Below are 19298 nucleotides of genomic sequence, written 5' to 3' on the forward strand. Positions count from 1 at the left end.
GTCATGGCAAATGTCATGAAAATTTGGCCCCCACTTGAGAAGAAGCCAAATTAATGGTCATATTACAAATCTCCACCTTGGCCTAATTTCGGCTTATATATAGTAAATTTTCTCCACCTTATCCACAAAAACTCCAATGGGCAAAAATTATTCTTCATAAATGCCAATCAAGTTCAGGCAAAGCTTGAACTTGGATACTAGAAGAGGTTTTGTGAACATGTCAGCAGGATTGTCTCTAGTATTGATCTTCTGAATAGAGACATTTCCTTTAGCAATGGTTTCTCGGATGAAATGATACTTTATATCAATGTGCTTCATCCTCTCATGATACATCTGATCTTTAGTCAAGTGAATGGCACTTTGACTATCACAGAAAATGGTAAGACCACCTTGATGTGAACTGAGTTCCGCAAATAGACCCTTCCACCATAAGGCTTCTTTGATTGCCTCGGTCGCTGCCATATATTTTGCTTCGGTAGTAGATAAAGCTACTATATGTTGTAATGTAGCTTTCCAACTAATATCGCAACCACCAATGCAAAATACATAGCTTGTTAGTGATCTTCTTTTGTCAAGATCACCTGCATAATTTGAGTCTACAAAACCAACCAAAGTGTTAGTATTTCTCCCAAAATCCAAACGTGTGTTTGAAGTACCTCGCAAGTATCTGAGAATCCATTTCATATCCTGCCAATGTGCTTTACTAGGGCAAGTCATATACCGGCTTACCACGCTCACTGCTTGTGAAATGTCTGGACGTGTACAAACTATTGCATACATAATACTGCCGACTGCACTGGAATAAGGAACTTGTGCCATGTACCTTTCTTCTTCCTCTGACTGCGGGGATTGAGTAACTGATAACTTAAAATGAGCAGCAAGAGGGGGTACTAACTGGTTTAGCATCTTTCATGCTAAACCTCTCCAAGACTTTCTCCAAGTACTTCTTCTGGGTCAGAAATAGCCTGTTGGCTTTTCGATCTCTTTTGATCTCCATGCCAAGGATTTTTTTAGATGCTCCCAAATCTTTTATCTCAAATTCACTTTTCAGCTGACCTTTCATATTGTAAATTTCTGTTAAATCCTTAGCAACAATGAGAATGTCATCAACATATAATAATAGGTACACAGATGAACCATCATTTAACTTCCGAAAGTAAACACAACTATCATACATACTCCTCGAATAACCATAACCCAACATAAAGGAATCAAACCTTTTATACCATTGTCTTGGAGACTGCCTTAATCCGTACAAGGATTTCTTCAACAAGCAAACATGATTTTCTTTTCCTTCAATTTCAAATCCTTCGGGTTAATGCATGTATATTTGTTCCTTAAGTTCGCCATGTAAGAAAGTTATCTTAACATCAAGTTGTTCTAATTCCAAATCATACATGGCAACGAAGGCAAGCAAGACACGAATAGAGCTATGTTTAATAACAGGTGAGAAAATTTTATTAAAATCAACTCCTTGTGCCTTGTACCTGACTATAGCTCTTTGCAACTAATCGTGCCTTATACCTCGTATCTTCAACCCCTGGAATGCTATTTTTTTCTTGAAGACCCATTTGCAATCAATAATTCTTTTTCATGATGGCGGCTTCACAAGAGACTAAGTACCATTCTTGTGGAGAGACTCAATTTTTTCATTCATTGCAATCAGCCACTTGGCCGAGTCAGCCCCAGAAATTGCTTCTGAATATTTTGATGGTTCTCCAATTTTTCAGTTTCCTATACAACTGAAAAAGCAAATGCAACATAATCTTCAAACCTTAATGGTTGTTTACCTTCTCTTTTTGGTATATGTTTACCCGTAAAACGGTATAGTTGATCCCAAAATGATAAATAAATTAAATAAAATGCAAGATTTAGCGTTGAAATCGAGATAAAGCAGCATATAGCTTGATTCCGGGAGCAGAGCTTCCGGAGGCAGTAATGTAAGTATTAGTAGACAAGAAATAAAGTATTATTGAGCTTTTGAATAGTATATAGCATAAGTTTTTTAGAAAATTCATGTCCGTTATAATGGCTATTGAAGTCACTATTTATAGTTGCACCTAAGGAACAAGGTCTTAGGATCAAACCCTCTTAAGTGATAATTTTGGGGACTATTGAAGAATGTATAACGACATGCTATAAAGTGCCAAAATTCTCTATAATGGGCTGTGTATTTAATACTGCAGAATATTCCTCATTAAATGCCACCGGGTGGCAGGCATTCGTTTGTCATTATTAGCAATATTCCCTTCGGGGACTTTCCGGTGCCAATCGGAGTTGTTTCCCACGGTCTTGGTTTTCATCTGTCTCGCTTTTCATCTGTTTTCGATTCCACGTGTCGCTCTGTTATACGAGCATTTAATGTAAACCGATTTTACCCTATACAATAGACTCACAAGCTCTAAAATTTACCCTTAATGATGTAATTTGCACTGACTCACTTGATATAAAAGTTCATTCTCTTAATAGTAGAAAGAAAATTTAAAGACACATGAAATTTTACCACCACAAATTTTATTATTGGTTGTAAGGGTGGTTTGATATTGTAATTTAACTTAGGTGTAAAAAGTCTTGTTTCTTAAATTCTTTTTCAGTTAAATACCTCAACATCAAAATAAAAAAAAAGAATATTTATTAAATGTGCAACCAAAGTCCCACATTGGTAGTTAAATTTGGAAGACTATATATAAGGTATAAGAATCTCATAATAGTTCGAGAGGAGATGTTGTATTAATTTTCTATCACAAGTCTAATATCTTTTTGGGATTTTTACACAAATAGCCGGCCATATTAATTGTTTATTTTTTCTAGTCATATATATAGATTATGCATAATTATATATATTTAATATATAAATTATGCATATAATATATATTTGCTGGCTATTTTTAATTTATATTCTAGGGTGGACGGTTATTTGGGTTAATTCTTCTATCTTTTTTTTTAGTTGAAATTACGTTTAGTTCTTACCATCTCTTTACGAATTCAAATTTAAGATATTTTCAACTTTAACTCAAACTCAAACATAGTCCAAACACTTACTTATAAAGTCTTCTCTGGCCACCTGTACCTATGACACCTCATGCGTGATGTAGTCGCGTCGTTACGTGACTGTCATTAACCACATCGTGCCAATATCAAACACACAATTCAAACAAAGGCACTCCACCCTTTGATAATAAAAAGGCGCACTCTTTTCTCACAATTGTCTTTCTTCTCACTTTCCTCTTTCTCCGCCATGGATTCTCTCACTCTCTTTGCCACCGCTTCCCTTCTCGCCGGCGGCCTTTACTGGTTCGTTTGCATCCTTGGCTCCGCCGAGATTAAAGGTAAACGCGCCGTCAACCTTTCCGGCGGCTCTATTGCTAAAGAGAAAGTCCAAGACAAATACAAACAGTACTGGTCTTTCTTCCGCCGCCCCAAAGAAATTGAAACTACCGAAAATGTCCCTGCTTTTGTTGACACTTTCTATAACCTCGTTACTGATATTTACGAATGGGGTTGGGGTCAATCTTTTCATTTTTCCCCTGCAATCACCGGCAAATCTCATCGTGAAGCCACTCGACTTCACGAGGAGATGGCCGTGGATCTATTGGGCATCAAGCCCGGAGCCCGTGTTCTGGACGCAGGCTGCGGGGTTGGCGGGCCAATGCGAGCTATCGCAGCTCATTCAGGTGCCAATATTGTTGGCATCACCATTAATGAGTACCAAGTAAACCGGGCCCGGGCTCACAATAAGAAAGCGGGCCTGGACTCACAGTGTGAAGTTGTTTGTGGTAATTTCCTACAAATGCCATTTGATGACAACAGTTTCGACGGAGCTTATTCCATTGAAGCAACATGCCATGCACCAAAGCTAGAAGAAGTATACAGCGAAATTTACCGGGTCTTGAAACCCGGATCCATGTACGTGTCCTACGAATGGGTCACAACCGAATTGTACAATTCGGATGACCCGGAACACGTAGAGATAATCCACGGTATTGAAAGGGGTGATGCATTACCTGGTTTAAGAAATTACAGTGACATTGCTGACGTGGCTAGGGCAGTTGGATTTGAAGTAGTAAAAGAGAAAGATTTAGCTAAGCCGCCAGCGAACCCGTGGTGGACGAGGCTGAAAATGGGGAGAATTGCTTATTGGAGAAACCATATTGTTGTTACAGTTCTTTCTTGGCTTGGTATTGCACCTAAGGGTACAGTTGATGTGCACAAAATGCTGTTTGTGACTGCGGATTATTTGGCTAAAGGTGGTGATAAAGGGATTTTTAGTCCTATGCATATGATTCTATGTAGAAAGCCTGAAGAACACTAGCCATCTTCAGATTAGGAGATTGACTATGAAGGTTATTTTCAGAGTACTGTTGTTTTATTTGGTGATCTATGTTCTTTTTTTCGGGTTTATTGGATTTAATTTTATGGCATTTTTGACCTTTCCGTTTCTTTGTATAATTTCTAGCTTGATATATTGCGTCTCTTGTAGTAGAAGATATCTTTGGTTATTTGTTCCAAGGCCTAAACTAGTAAAGAATCCATCTTTAGTTAAATTACATTGAAATTTGTGGTGGAAATGCTGTTGATTCTGTGTACCCCCCTTCTCTCTGTAATCCCAAGTTTTTGGTGATGATAGTCAATTTTTTTTTTGGGGGGGGGGGGGGGGGGGGGAGAGAGCTTTGAAAACTCTTTATCCGAGCACCCAAGGGTGTGTTGAGAACCACGAAGTCTCGGCTTCAAATTCTGGCTAATCTGAACACAATGGTTATCCAAAAAAAAATAGAAGTTCTTTATCCGAAAAGAAAAGAGTCCTGAAACTGTGATGGCACAATTATGGAAAAGAATTGAAACTTTGATGCTAATGCGGCATTGGATGTCAAGTGGAAGGGGTAATCTGTTTCCAGCTGTGTTTTACGTACTAGTATTATTTGGTGGGTAATTTTTAGATACTTTTGTGTGCTATAGATCTCTTGTTTGAATAGTATTGCTAGCAATTTTGGAGCTTGTGTTGGCCAGCTAAGTTGGCGGATCAGTTTTGAGGCTGAGATTTTGGCTCTTTCTAGGTTGCTGTTCAACTGCTGCATGTCTAGTGCCTGCATTATTAGTACTATATTACATTTACACGTGATTTTGTTTAGCTGAGTGATTTGCTTGCTCATGTGATGTCCTCTTGTGGTCCTCCAGTACTTTTTATGCCCCAAATAACCCTTGTGAAGGTGAAGTCGTAGAAGTAAATAGAAGTTACTAGTTTGTAGTCAAATAAATCTGTGAACAATAGTTTTCCTTCAGTTTGAAAGCTATGACATAAGTCACAACTGGAATTGCCACAATGTCGCAAAGTGGCTGCCCCGCCAACTCTCCCCTTCGATTCAATGAAACTTGAAAAGGACTACTAGACATATCGAAAGAAAGGTAATAGCGCATTTGGTCTTTGTAAAATGTTTTGATGATTGAAAATTGGAAGGGAACAAAAGTTACTACTTTTTTTTTATGGAAAAGGGCCAAAATTGCCCCGGAAGAAGGGCCATAATCAACGGAGGACTATGTGTATTTTAAGAAGAGAGGCCGGTTCTTTTTGTCATACGGGTCGGTCCAACGGGTGGGGCTATATGGGTGGGTTTAACAGATCCAAGGGTGGAGTTTAATGACAAATCCAAGGGTGGGTTTGACAGATGCAAGGGTCCAGTAAGAATGAGACATGTCATTAAAATTTATTGTTTACTTTTTTCTAGCCATATACATGGATTATACATTGAATATATATAATTATACACATGTAATACATAAGTTATACATATATTATACATTTACCGGCTATTTTTAGTTTAAACAATTGGATGGACGGCTATTTGAGTTAATTCTTCTTAAAATTTATAGGCTGTTAGTTTTAAGGATAGTTTAGAGCCACAAATTTGGATCGATAGGCGGAAGGCAATTTTATATCAATTCTGATAGTTAAGGGGCAGGTTTGGCCCTTTTCCGTTTTCTTTATCTAATGTTAAAAGCAGATAGGGAGATCGAGACTAGGTTAATATGGAGAATTTGAGTTTTATAATATGAGCTTGCCCCGGAAAATGGAAATAGGTAAAAATGTAGGAATCTGAAGAGACCATTCTTTAGTTATAAAAAATATTCGTTAACAGAAAAAATGTTACAATGCGTATTGGTTTTTGTTAGGTTGGTCGAGGGGTTTTGTTTAATCTGTTTTGCAGAGGCCTGTTTTAAGATTATTCAATTTGTATATATGGTTAAGCACTAAGTAAGAAGAATATTTGTTATCAAAGTGCATACTAATGTTCGGTTTAACAATACTTTTTCTGTGGCAAAATGCTGCTAAATGCAGTTTGAGCGAGTAATTTAATTATCTACTGAAACAATAGTGGCATGGCATGTGCCTGTGCTTTTGGATTTGTGGCATAACTTGGTCTTTGCAGATCTGAATGTACTTTGTTTATTGCAAATATACGTAATTAGGTCCAGCCAGTTATGCGTGCATTTCATTAATCAAGTAAATCAGTTATTCCAGCATCATTACTGCTAATGATGAATATGTTTGGGAGAGAAAACTTTCAGAGGGGCATGTGCATATTTAGGCAATAAATAAGAGATTTGGAGCAACGGTACAGTTGTTTCTGTGTGATCACGATTTTAAGCCGTAGAAGCAGCTACTAATGAAACATTAGGGTAAGTTATCTGCATCACACCCATTAGGGTGCGGTCGTTCTCTGAACCCTACGCGAACATAGAATACTTTGTGCACTGGATTTTTTTTTAATGTGCACATTTAGGCGATACATCTTCAGTTAGAAATGCATTGACATCTAGCAGCATGTGCTTCCTTTCCCTACCAGGGTAGCACGCACGAGATCCTTTTGGTCTGGACTAGACAACTTACTCATAAAATCAGATCTTTTATGTTTCATCTCGTTCACAGCAGTATAAATATTATTTTTGTGAAATTAGCAGCTTTTAAAGCAACAGTTACAACAGGCGGACTCGTCTAATAAAACATTTGGTCCGAGCACCAAAGGTTTGTGGCGAGATTGATAGTATCCCTGAGCTCTGAGAATGTTAAAAATTAAGGTAGGAGGCGTTTTTTCTTTTAATAAACCTTACATGACTCCGATACGGATTTTCAATGACGTCTTAAGACTCTTGCAATGAAATTAACTGAATGAAAATCATCTTTGGAACCAACTATGCGAAGCTATCGATTTTATAGTAGGTGTTTGGACATAAGAATTGTAAAATTCCGAAAAAAAATGATTTATTTTTTAAAAGTGAAAATGATATTTGAAAATTAGAGTAGTGTTTGGACATGAATACAATTTGAAGTTGTTTTTAAATTTTTTTGAGTGATTTGAAGTAAAAATTTTGATAAACAGCTTTTTGGAGTTTTTCAAAATTCAACTTGAAGTAAATTTTGAAATTTTCATGAACAAACACTGATTCCGGAAAAAAGTGACAAAATTTTTTATGGCCAAACATGCCCTAGCCTTGTCAACTCCTTTAATTGATGAAACTTACTTTTCAGGATTCGTCATGAAAAAGTAACTTCATAATCTAGAGCATGTCTAATCCAAGGCTGTGTTATTCAAAAAGAATCAGCTTATAACAATAAATTGTGCTTCATACATAAAACCGCAAATGGCCAAATATACCTTTATACTTTCGAAAATGGTCTAAGAATATCCCTTGTTATACTATTGGGTTATATATACCCTTCTCGTCATACTTTGAAACAAATATACCCTTATTTTGGATGGAGTACCACGTGATAGCACCAGATGAAAACGACCCATTTTTTTTTTACCCAATCCGTTTTAAAATACCCAACACCCGACATGTTTTAAAATTCAGTTTTTTTAATTTTTTTAAAGCATATATTTTGTAAATACTGGAATTTTTTTTTTGTAAAAACTGAAAAAAAAGAAAAGGAATTTGCAAAATATATACTTTTAAGTCTTTTCAGTTTTTTTAAAGTATTTTTTTTGTAAAACTGAAATTTTTTTTGTAAAAACTGGAAAAAAAAAGTCTCTCCTAAAGCAGTGGACTGCATATGTATTAGTTTAAAAAAATGAAAATATTTTGCAAAGTCTTTTTTCAGTTTTTACAAAAAAAATACTTTAAAAAACTGAAAAATATATATTTTGAAAATTCCTTTTTTTTCAGTTTTACAAAAAAATATTTTTTTAAAAAATATTTTAAAAACTGAAAAATATATATTTTGTAAAAACTGGAAAAAAAAAAGAATTTGCAAAATATATATTTTGTAAAAACTGAAAAAAAAAGTATTTGCAAAATATATTTTTTTTCAGTTTTTTAAAGTATTTTTTTGTAAAAACTAGAAAAAAAAAGATTTTGCAAAATATTTTTATTTTTTTTAAAACTAATGCATATGTAGTCCACTATTTTAGGAGACTTTTTTTTCCAGTTTTTACAAAAAAAATACTTTAAAAAAACTGAAAAGACTTAAAAATATATATTTTGCAAATTCCTTTTTTTTCTTCCAGTTTTTACAAAAAAAAATTCCAGTTTTTACAAAATATATGCTTTAACAAAACTGAAAAAACGGGTCGGGTGATGGGTTTTTAAAAACGGATAGAGGTAAAAAAAAAGAAGAAATGAATCGTTTTCATCTGGTGCTGCCATGTGACACTCCATCCAAAATAAGGGTATATTTGTTCCAAAGTATGACGGGAAGGGTATATATAACCCAATAGTATAACGAGGGATATTTTTAGACCATTTTCGAAAGTATATTTGGCCCTTTGACGTACATAAAAAGGGCTTTATAATTCCTAGTAGCCCTAATATTGCTGAACTTTAAACAAAACCAATACACGGCACTCGGCAGCATGTCCTCTTAATAAAACAGATAATAAATTACACGATATAACTGGTTCTGAGAGGAATATCATTGTCTTCCAAATGCTGTAAAGCCTTTTGTTTTGGGAACTCATTAAATATACTCCATTTTTATTATTTAGCTGAAAGGAGAAGCACAAAGAGGAAAAGCTTGTGATCCAACGTATCGTCAAGCTCGCACCAAGGTAATTGTACAAGAGACTAAAGTATAAAGCCAGTTCCTTCCCGTCAATTAGATGCATCACGGCTGTAATACTGATCCAAGGTCTTCGCTGGGATACGATGAAGAAGCTCACGAGGGAAGATGCGAAGAAGTGTCCAAGCTAAGTCAAGCGACTGGAATATATTGCGGGTGTCATAAGCTCCTTGAGCAACAAACTTCCTCTCGAATTTGTCAAGGAACTCTAAGTAAAGCTGTTTTAACAAGGAAGGAGTCTCAAGTCATCTCATCATTGAATTATTGATAACAAAGGCAAAACACAGCTTAATTATTTAAACCAAAAACATTTTGCCAGCTACATACCAGGTCCTCAGAAGAAAGTGCTTCTTCTCCAACCACAGCTTTCATTGCTTGGACATCCTTTCCAATTGCATAATTTGCATACAACTAAAGTATTTTAAGATCAATGCAAAAGGTAAAAATTAGCAACATTAAGAGGTAAAAGAGATCAACTTTGCTTAAGGAATGAAGATGAATCTAGCAATGAAATACGTTTCTACCAAAACTCCAACTTACCTGGTTGGATACATCAGAATGATCCCTCCTGGTCATACCCTCACCAATGGCACTCTGCAAAAATATTTAAAGGCTGAATTAGAATAATCACATGTTAGGCATCCTTTATAATTGCTAGAAGCGTAAGATTAGAAAATGAACAGGTCCACATGCTCACCTTCATCAACCGAGATAAGGACGGAAGCACATTAATTGGAGGGTATATCTGTTACAGTTCAAAAGGGAAACAATCTTTTTGAGTCATTTCTGTTCAAAACCCAAATGCTATCCAAGAAATAAAAGACATACGATAATGGCTAGTAACAGTAGTGGCAATCTTCTTTAGTGGTGTGAATTGACAATTTGCCAAATTAAAGAAAAACTTGACTTAGCAAGCAACAGGGCCGTTTACAGTAACTGGGTACTTCACAAAGACACAAACATTCTCTTTTTATCAGGTAAGGTATTTCACATACATTCTTGCTTCAGTGTTCGACGTACTAGTCTGTTATTGAATGAAGCATTACAAACAATGGATGGTCTACTGCAAAGAAAAAAAAATCTGTTTCACCGGAAAAAAATCTTTTTGTTTCACATGAATGACCGTAATTTCCAAAGTATAACTGTACATGATTTTTCTTTTTCTGGCAAGTCTTTTTCACTTTCTGAAAGTAAGCAAATTTACTCAAAAATTAAGTTAGATTCCCATTTTACATGTCCTTTGACTGAACACACTCCTACGAGCATTTTGAAAAATGAACATCAAATGATTATCTTAAGATGCAAGGATGAAATTGGCCAATTAAGCCTATGTCTGGTGAATCTGATGACATCAAGGCTTTCATGGGAAAAATAGAACTAAGACATGGAAAGCGTAATGCCTGGCCTTATGGGTTATCACCATACAAGTACAATAGCTCGCTTTAAGTCCTATGCGTCATTTCCCGATATTCATTTCGGTTACCAAAATCCAATTAGAAAGTAAATTAGAAGTTCTAAATACTAGTGGCGTGCAGTTCAGGAGAGGTGTAGGGCAATGTGCAAGTGCAAGTGCAAGATATAAAAGTATCAAGTCTTACATTAGAGCATAATTTACACTGACATAATAAGAGGAAGAGGAGACACATTGGTTCAAATTCCTTCCTAAGGAAGAAATGAAAAGGGGTTTAATAACATTCTCTGCTTAAGTACTATTTACTTATCCATTTTTCTGAGGTTTGGAATTGAGGGAAGAGAAGAGAAGGGAAAGTAGAAGTTAAAAATTCACAAATTTTCCCACGTTTTAGCTTAACAATAGAACAAAGAGTTCATTAATCATTGTTACCCTTTCTGTCTATTTTCCCTCTAGAACATTTCTGGTCCTTTCCCTTCTTATCTTAGTTTCCGAAAATAGGGTAAACTAAATTCAGGTTAACAATCTAGAGAAACATCATAAATCAATGCTTTCCTATCATCAACAACAGTAAAAGATTGAGAAAGTAGAGCTAAAAATAACCTAATTTAGCTAGATTAACGCTCACTTACTCGTAAGATCTATAACAATCAACAATTTTACCCTTTTTGGTAGTGTGTATGAGTACTCAGCCTTAGAGATATATAATACCTGCCGGTTATGAAGCTGTCGGTCTATATATATTTGTCCTTCTGTGATATAACCTGTAAGATCTGGAGTTGGGTGTGTAATATCTGTTCAAAACAACAGAAAGTAGGGATTTGTAAACAAATATAACTGTGAAATCAGAAGTAAAAGCAATAACCAAAAAAGAATTGCTTGACAGTGAGTTACCATCATTTGGCATGGTCAGAATTGGAATTTGCGTGATGGAGCCCGTCCTTCCCTCGATACGCCCAGCTCGTTCATAGATTGTTGCCAGATCAGTATACATATAACCAGGATATCCACGCCTTCCAGGCACTTCTTCTCGGGCAGCAGATACCTGTGAGAGGATGAGAATTGTATGATCCCAGTAGTCTAAAACGAAAACACAGAACTTCTAATAAGACCAGCGTTATTAAAATCCATCAATTTATCACTTAAAGCAACGAAGTGATGCAAAACGAGAAGTGAAGCCATGCACTTCAGAGAAGTGTGTGCTTCGAACGACGACGCACAAAGTGATCCAAACGAGAAGCTGCAGATTCTTCAAATCTCAATTTAGACGAGATGGATTAAAATGGTATGGTTGTAAACTTGTATATGAGATGCTGAAGCTACTTATTTTGATTGCAATTTGATTAGTGAAGTACTAATTTTTTTTTAATCAGGTGATTAGTGAAGTACTAAATCCACAAATGTTTGTGTTCTTTTTAATTTCCATAAATCGTGCACTTCACTTATTGCATTTCGCTTCAATTCCCATGAACCTCTTCACCTTTTTTGTGGTTTTTGCTTTCAAAACACTAGATAAAACTGCATAACCGAGCTGTACTGATATTAAGTTATAACAAAAGATCCATATAAAACACAATCATGAGTAGATAAATCTGAAAGGCTATGACATACTCTTGAAAAACAATACCTCACGGAGAGCATCAGCATATGAACTCATATCAGTTAAAATGACAAGCACATGCTTCCCGCATTCGTATGCTAAATATTCTGCAGTTGTCAGAGCAATTCTGGGAGTAATAATACGTTCTATTGTAGGATCATTTGCCTATGAGAAAAAAACATAGGAGATAAGAATGAGCTTCACCTTAAAAAAGTATTATTATCTTGGAGAACAAAATATTTAATTGTCAGCCAGAGTCGAAATCCAAGCATTACCAGGTTTAAGAAAAGTGTCACTCTCTCCATGGATCCATTTTCCTCAAAATCTCGTTTGAAAAATTGTGCGGTTTCCATGTTCACTCCCATAGCAGCAAAGACTATGGCAAAATTGTCATCTTCACTTTTCTGGGACACCAAGGAAGAAAATTGAGAATTACATCAATGTGAATCCAACTCAATCACAAAAATGTGGAAACTGAAGCACAAGTCCAGCTATTCACTGGTAGATTGGAGAAGGAATAAGAGAGGAACTAACAGTTTTTCACATCTTTCTGAAAATGTTTAACACTAAGTCAGTTTTCTCTTTTAGAGATATATGTTAATCAACTTTACAAGAAGAGAAAGAAAAAAAATGCAGACTCGTATATTTTGTTCTTTGTCATCTTGGATGTAATGCTGTGACGAGGTCCTTCAATGCAGTAACCTAAGGCTATCGTGTTAAATGATAACAATAAAATTCTTAAATCCACCAATATCGCATTTAGGCTTTAGAAAGACAGTTCATGTTTCAATGACCATTTCAAGCAATGCGGCAGACCTCCTATTATCAGCATATTTGGATGTTGGAAATACAATAGCTACTTGTTCCATTTCATAAGACAAAACAGTATTTTACTGGGTATGGAGTTTAAGACAAGGTTGAAAAGTAGTTTGACCCAAAGAAAGCTAGTTGGGTCGGCTTAATGAATCCTCAAAATCATAAATACTCTGTTTGGATCCATAATATTTTAATACTCGTACTTTAGGATTATCTAGCAATAGGGGTTCTCTAATATACTCTAATGGTTATAGTTTGACAATCTGTGAAAGTTGTATAGAAATGGAAGGTTGGAGTACAATACAAGAAGTTACTAACCTCAAGAAGATTTTCAGACTTCTCCAACCTCTTCACTAGACCAGCCTGCCGACAGATTTGGGCAGCAATTTCATTATGAGGGAGACCGGCAGCAGAGAAAAGAGGAATTTTCTGCCCCCTAGCAATTGAATTCATGACGTCAATTGTTGAAATTCCGGTCTGTATCATCTCTTCAGGATATGTTCTCTCACTTGGGTTGATAGAACTCCCTAAGATGGACAAGTTACATGTAGCACAATATTAAAGGAGAAATCTTATATGAGAACCAAAGCTGGACTTGCTTGAACTAAGAACTTGCCAGAAATATCCCTGTAGGCCTCAGGTAAAATAGGAGGACCATTGTCAATAGGCTTTCCAGAACCATTAAAGATGCGTCCAAGCATATCGAGTGAGACTGGTGTCTTTAAAACCTGCAAACATGATGTTAACTGTTACAAAGTAGTGAAAATGCTAAATCAGTAGAAGCAAAGAAGCAATATGTTCTCTACAAAAAAAAAATTGATAATAGCCCATATGATTTTATTTTTGATCGGCGATAATAGCCCATATGATTAGTACCTACTTTGCTGATCCATCTCATTCTTATTGTTTTCCATTATTGAGCAAATGCAAAACAAGTTGCATGTTAACACTATGTCAAGGTTATTATGCTCGACAAGTATTTGCATGCCATATACAACGCTTTGAATGCAAGAGAGAAGATCAAAAGACTAAAAAGGGAGACTGCATATAACTCCAGTCCAATGTTAATGGACCTGAATGAAAGTCATGAAAACAAAGGACCTTCTTTTCGTGATTTATGTTGATTAGATTTTAAGGAGCAAAAGTAAAAGGGCAGCCCGGTACATAAAGCATCCTGCATTCACGCAGGGCTTGGGGAAGGGCTCGACCTCTCTTGGGAGCAAATGTCAGGAGCAAAAAATGAGTTATAAAGTACCTCCCCCGTAAACTGCACAGTCGTGTATTTGTTGTCAATTCCAGATGTTCCTTCAAAAACCTGGTAAAAGTAGAAGAGGAAATGACCACGCGTTAGCAGATTCAATTTTTATAGAATTGTTGGAAGGTTCTAATTATTAGTAGATAAAATAGTCTAAAGTCAAATCTAGCCATAAGCGATGCTAAAGAATAATAAACCTGAACAACTGCTTTTTCCCCATCAACTTCTAGAACTTGCCCACGTCGAGTTGTTCCATCTCCCAAACGAATATTAACAATCTCCTGGTACTTGGGTCCCTGACAAGAGAAACACATGCACACATTATTCCAGTTGCATTTAACACAAAAGCTACAGCAAACTACATTAAACCAAAAAAAAAAAGAAAAATATATCAAAAGCAAAGTGCACACTGATTACCTTAACTTTGTCAAGGATAACAAGTGGTCCAGCAACACCCGAGACAGTTCTATATTCTGCAATTTACACAGCATTAGGAGTCACCTTCCATATAAAAAAAAAGGGCAGCCCGGTGCACTAAGCTCCCGCTATGCGCGGGGTCCGGGGAAGGGCCGGACCACAAGGGTCTATCGTACTCTTGTTCTTATATTCTTTTTTTTTTTTTTTTTTGATGAAACGCTGACTTAAGTCACCATCAGTCTTACATAGAAATTTTTAACAAATGTCTGAGTTTAGACTGAAAGTTACACAATAAGAGAGAACCAGAAAAAATTTATTATTGATAATCTAATTACATATTCTCATTCCAGCATATGACCAGAAGGTACATCACACTCTATTCATGGTTTTTACTTTTTAATACTAGTATTTACCAATTAAATCCTGCTAACTACAAAAATTATTGAATACTAATGAAATGATTGCTCTGATTAATAAATGAGGTCTGCTAAAATCAGGAAATGGAAACACCACTCTTATCCGCATGCAAACTACTCAAAAGAAAATCAGAAGGGGCTTTAAGTGCACGTCTCTCTCAACTTGAGAAAACTTTATCAGTAAAGCAAGGACCCCGGAGGCATTCAGCTCATACAGCACGTTTAACTTAGCTCTTATCTATATCATGACAATCATAAATAGACTTCAATCCAGCAAACAGAAGGGGCTAAAAAGAAGAGGATAGTATAAACGTACCCATTCCAACCTCCAGGGTTCCTTCGTCCATGTCGATATTGTTTTGTGCCTCGCCCATGCTTAACCTGAATAACAAAACAAAAAGAAAAATGAACAATAATACACCAAAATCAATCATCAACTATACTCAATAAGAAACTAGGATAAGAGTTGTCGTCACAATTCGTTTAGCAATTTTTCCTTACCTAAGTCAAGATGAACAATAATACACCAAGAATCAACCATTAACTATACCTCAGTATGTAACTAGGATAAGAATTGTGGTCACAGTTTGTGTAGCAATTTTTACCTTATGTAGGTCAATTCGACTACTTCCTGAGTTAAATCTGATTAGATTACTTTATATTTTTAAATTTTAAATATTCAAAAACTAGATAAAAGAATTCTATAAGTCGCAATTCTCCTCATATCAAAACGAGCAAAAAAGACATTTTAAAATCTGGTCAAATATCACTTAGTTTGAATCTCTAAAGTTAAAAAGTGCCAAACATTTTCGGACAGAGTAAATTATAAAATCAGCAATGTATATGCTGGCAATCAATCAATCAACTAGTCATTAATCTTAAACTAGGATAAATGTTATAATGGCACTGGCTGATATATATACGCCTACAAATAGTACAATTACTTCACACTTAATCAATACAAAACATGATTACATCTATTCAGTAACACAACAAGCATAAAATGTCAACGCTCTATAACAACAGTGATACAGAGCAATCAGGGGACATACAAGTAAACTGAAAAGCAGGCGACTGGATACAGATGTAAATAGGAAACAAATCGAAGGCGTTGAAAAGCAGTTAATAAATTGAACGAAGAAGAAGAATTGAAGATTCTAAAATGGATCTGTAAAAAGGAGCTTACCTTTTCTTCTGAAACCCAAAACTAGGTGGACCGCAGAGAGAGAATAAAAATAAGGAATCAAACGTGATGCCGCGCAGGAAGAGAGAGAAAGAGGGGATTGAGTTGTCACGCGAAAAAACTAAACGAAATGGGAAAACCTCAAATTATTACTATTAATCTATATATTATTTTTAATTTTCCTTCTAATTACAGAAACGCAGACAAAAAGACGTTACACCTGTAATTAGTTGTTACTTCTCCTTTTCCAACTCCAATTTGGATTTAAAAGCGTAAATCCTTTTTTAAGTCGGATTTGGCCGTGGTACCATCTATATAAACCCACCATACCAACATAAATTTCCATCACAAATTTGCTACCTGCAATTTCGAGTTCTAACTTCTTCTCTGATATTACTTTACCACTCTTGTCAATTAAGAAATGGAAAAATCTGCCGATAATATTAAAACAGTTGATTCGGCCGAAATTTCTTGGTATGATCTAGCATCGGGCATACTGATTGGATTACTAGTTATAGCATTGGGTGTCGTACTAGCTTTGTATTTATACTTTCCAATGACTACTAAAGAAGTTCAAGACTCTAGGGCTACTAAAGAAGTCCAAGACCCTAATTTTCGTATTATATATGTCTCTTCTTCACTTTATTCTATATTAAGCACCCCACCACCATCAACATTGGACAATCCTGAGAGTTGGAAGCTCACTTTCTTAATCAAGAACCCTACCGATGATCATACTTTCCTCTATGAAGACTTTGATGCCAAAATTACCTACAACGATACAATTTTTTGGCAAGCTAATGCTGCTCCTATGTTTTATCAAGATGAGAAAGCTCAAAACTTCGTCGATACAGCTTTTGGTGCTTTGCCTAAAAGTTATGATCATTGGATTGTCGACACCATTATAAATAATCTTGCTTCTGGTCATTCCACAAAATTCACAATAAATTTGAACGGAAAAGTTCAAATAAGCCACCATAAGACACAACACTCCTTACATTGTGGAAAACTACAAGTCACTTGTGAAAGTTTGGAAGTTGAGTTCGAGCCAAGTAGCAATGTTGGAATACTAGCCATGACTTCAGATGCATGTGAAGTACTTTTGCAGAAATCAAGTTGTTGACCAAAGAAAGTATTAGGCCTATGAAGACATAGGTCATAGAGTGATAGAACTAGTGTTTTAGATTATTTTTAGTTAAAGATAATTTTTATCTATTTGTGTAGTGAAATTCATGAAAATATGAATATATTTTTTTTGTTTTCCAATTCTTATCTGCATCTTTTGCTAAGATTTGCAAAATTCTGACTATATAAAGCTATTCACACTCACACACTTATGTAACTCGCATGCGTTGCCCCACATTTTAACAAATCTGAGTCACTTTTATTAATTTAATATTTGAGGTCACAAATTTTATTAAATGTATGATATAAAATTTTAATAGTGTACAAAATGAATGTAAAACCAAGAGCATGATGTCCCCACGGGCAATAATATTCTCCTCTTTTAACTTTCTTTTTTTTGCCTTTCTTCAAATATTAACATCCTTATAAAACAAGAAACAAAAATTAGTGTTATAACATAATATTTACACCTATACCCAAATGAACCTATATTTAAGCAAAATTTTTGTATAGAACAACAAGTTTCAAATTGATATGCTGCGATTTGTTTGTTTCCGAATGCTATAACAAAAATATTACAAGCTTTTATTATGTCCACTACAGTGTAAAGACTTCTTAAATGATCTGTGCGAACGGTTATAACAAGTTATTACTTTATTTTTCAGATTATCACATTAGACTTGATATGCAAAATTACTTGTTATTATAGGTCAACGTACCTAAAACAACAACAACGACCCAGTCCCAAATAAATTGAAATAAATTATCACTAACCATGTTACTCCATTTAAAGTTATCTCAAGCCAATATTTATAAAATAAAAATAATAACAAATATAAAAATTAAAATTTAGTAGATGTTCTTTATATTTTATACTAACGTATAAATATTTTTACTATTTCAACCATACGATTCTAATTTTGTGTGTAATATTTTCTTCTATCATACCATTCTCTTGGAACAATAAGTCTAAGAATATTTTTTGTATTTTTGTAGCGAAATTTATGAAAATACGTATATTTTCTTCTGTTCCAATTCTTATCTGCTTCTTTAGCTACAGTGTGCAAAATTCTGACTACACTCACATATTTATGAAACTCGCATGCGTTTACCCACTTAACAAATTTGAGGAGTCTCTTTTTCTTTTTGATCCAATGTTTTAGATCAAATATTTCTAATTTTACATGTTTGAGATCACATAAAATTTTGACATTCTCCTCTTTTGGCTTTCCTTTTTGGTCCTTATTCAAATTACTTAATCTGTAAATCAATAAACAAATGATTTCTTAAGGTATGTGAGATATGTTGCACATTTTCTTGTCTGCATGTAGGAAATTGCTGTTCTCGTCTTATGCTTGAACTTTTTCAAATAACTCGTCTTAGGATACGCGCGTTGCGCGTGTACCCATCCATAATTTTAAAAATTACATTAATATTATATTAACGAATGGTACTTGAACAATCAAATAGTTGGGAAAAAAAGAGCAAGTTCCTAAAAAATAATTATTTTTGTACTATATAGCTAATTTAACGAAGAAAGAAATGGTGACACAAAAGTCCTTAATCATCTAGGTCTAACATATTCAACTAAAAGTTTATTCCATCTTTATAATTTCATTAGTATTTCACAAGTTTTCATGCTTTTTTTTTAGTTTTAGTAAGAATACATAAAACCTCGAAGATATAAGAGTTTTTTCTGATTTTTCTTTTGAAAAGTATATATTTTTAAATTCATTCTATAAACACAATCAAGGTCAACTAACTGACATAAATCTTATTTTCATCGAAGGGAAAATATAAATTCTTCTATTTCTTTAATCAATAGAAATACTATGAGAACGGTAAAACAACTCAAAAAAATATAAATAAATTTTGAGAGCTCGGGCAAACAAGCCCAACGACTTCATTAAGGTGCAGATCAGCAGATGTATTTTAGATCCTTATCAATTATTACTGAATTTATGTTCTAAGATTGTAAATTTTTTGTGGCATTCATATTCTACGGCCTCTTGCAGAAATG

General features: G+C 34.8%; 2 protein-coding genes across 5 annotated transcripts; one reads left to right on the plus strand and one right to left on the minus strand.

Moving 5' to 3' along the window:
• The first annotated feature begins 3154 nt into the window (after window positions 1-3154).
• Window positions 3155-4568, plus strand: LOC104104970 (24-methylenesterol C-methyltransferase 2-like). Its single transcript, XM_009613188.4, has one exon. It carries the CDS (start codon window positions 3239-3241, stop codon window positions 4310-4312), a length of 1074 nt encoding a protein of 357 aa, XP_009611483.1. The 5' UTR covers window positions 3155-3238; the 3' UTR covers window positions 4313-4568.
• Window positions 4569-8841: 4273 nt separating this feature from the next.
• LOC104104971 (V-type proton ATPase subunit B2) lies at window positions 8842-16634 on the minus strand. Of its 4 annotated transcripts, none has more exons than XM_009613191.4 (15): window positions 16514-16634; window positions 15287-15351; window positions 14555-14610; window positions 14335-14433; window positions 14138-14197; window positions 13499-13610; window positions 13201-13409; window positions 12342-12470; window positions 12094-12231; window positions 11361-11511; window positions 11178-11260; window positions 9753-9800; window positions 9596-9649; window positions 9383-9466; window positions 8842-9273 (listed from the first exon to the last, which is right to left on the minus strand). In XM_009613191.4, the coding sequence occupies exons 2-15, from the start codon at window positions 15342-15344 to the stop codon at window positions 9088-9090; spliced, it is 1467 nt and encodes a 488-aa protein (XP_009611486.1). In that variant the 5' UTR covers window positions 15345-15351; window positions 16514-16634; the 3' UTR covers window positions 8842-9087. The 4 variants fall into 4 exon arrangements, with proteins under 4 accessions (XP_009611486.1, XP_009611484.1, XP_070043311.1 ...); XM_009613189.4 differs by lacking the exon at window positions 16514-16634 and adding an exon at window positions 16157-16392; XM_070187210.1 differs by lacking the exon at window positions 16514-16634 and adding an exon at window positions 16157-16392 and having other exon boundaries at window positions 13201-13405; window positions 13495-13610.
• Window positions 16635-19298: the final 2664 nt, after the last annotated feature.

The sequence above is a fragment of the Nicotiana tomentosiformis genome, chromosome 10 (genome assembly GCF_000390325.3).
Source record: "Nicotiana tomentosiformis chromosome 10, ASM39032v3, whole genome shotgun sequence".
Taxonomy (NCBI): domain Eukaryota; kingdom Viridiplantae; phylum Streptophyta; class Magnoliopsida; order Solanales; family Solanaceae; genus Nicotiana; species Nicotiana tomentosiformis.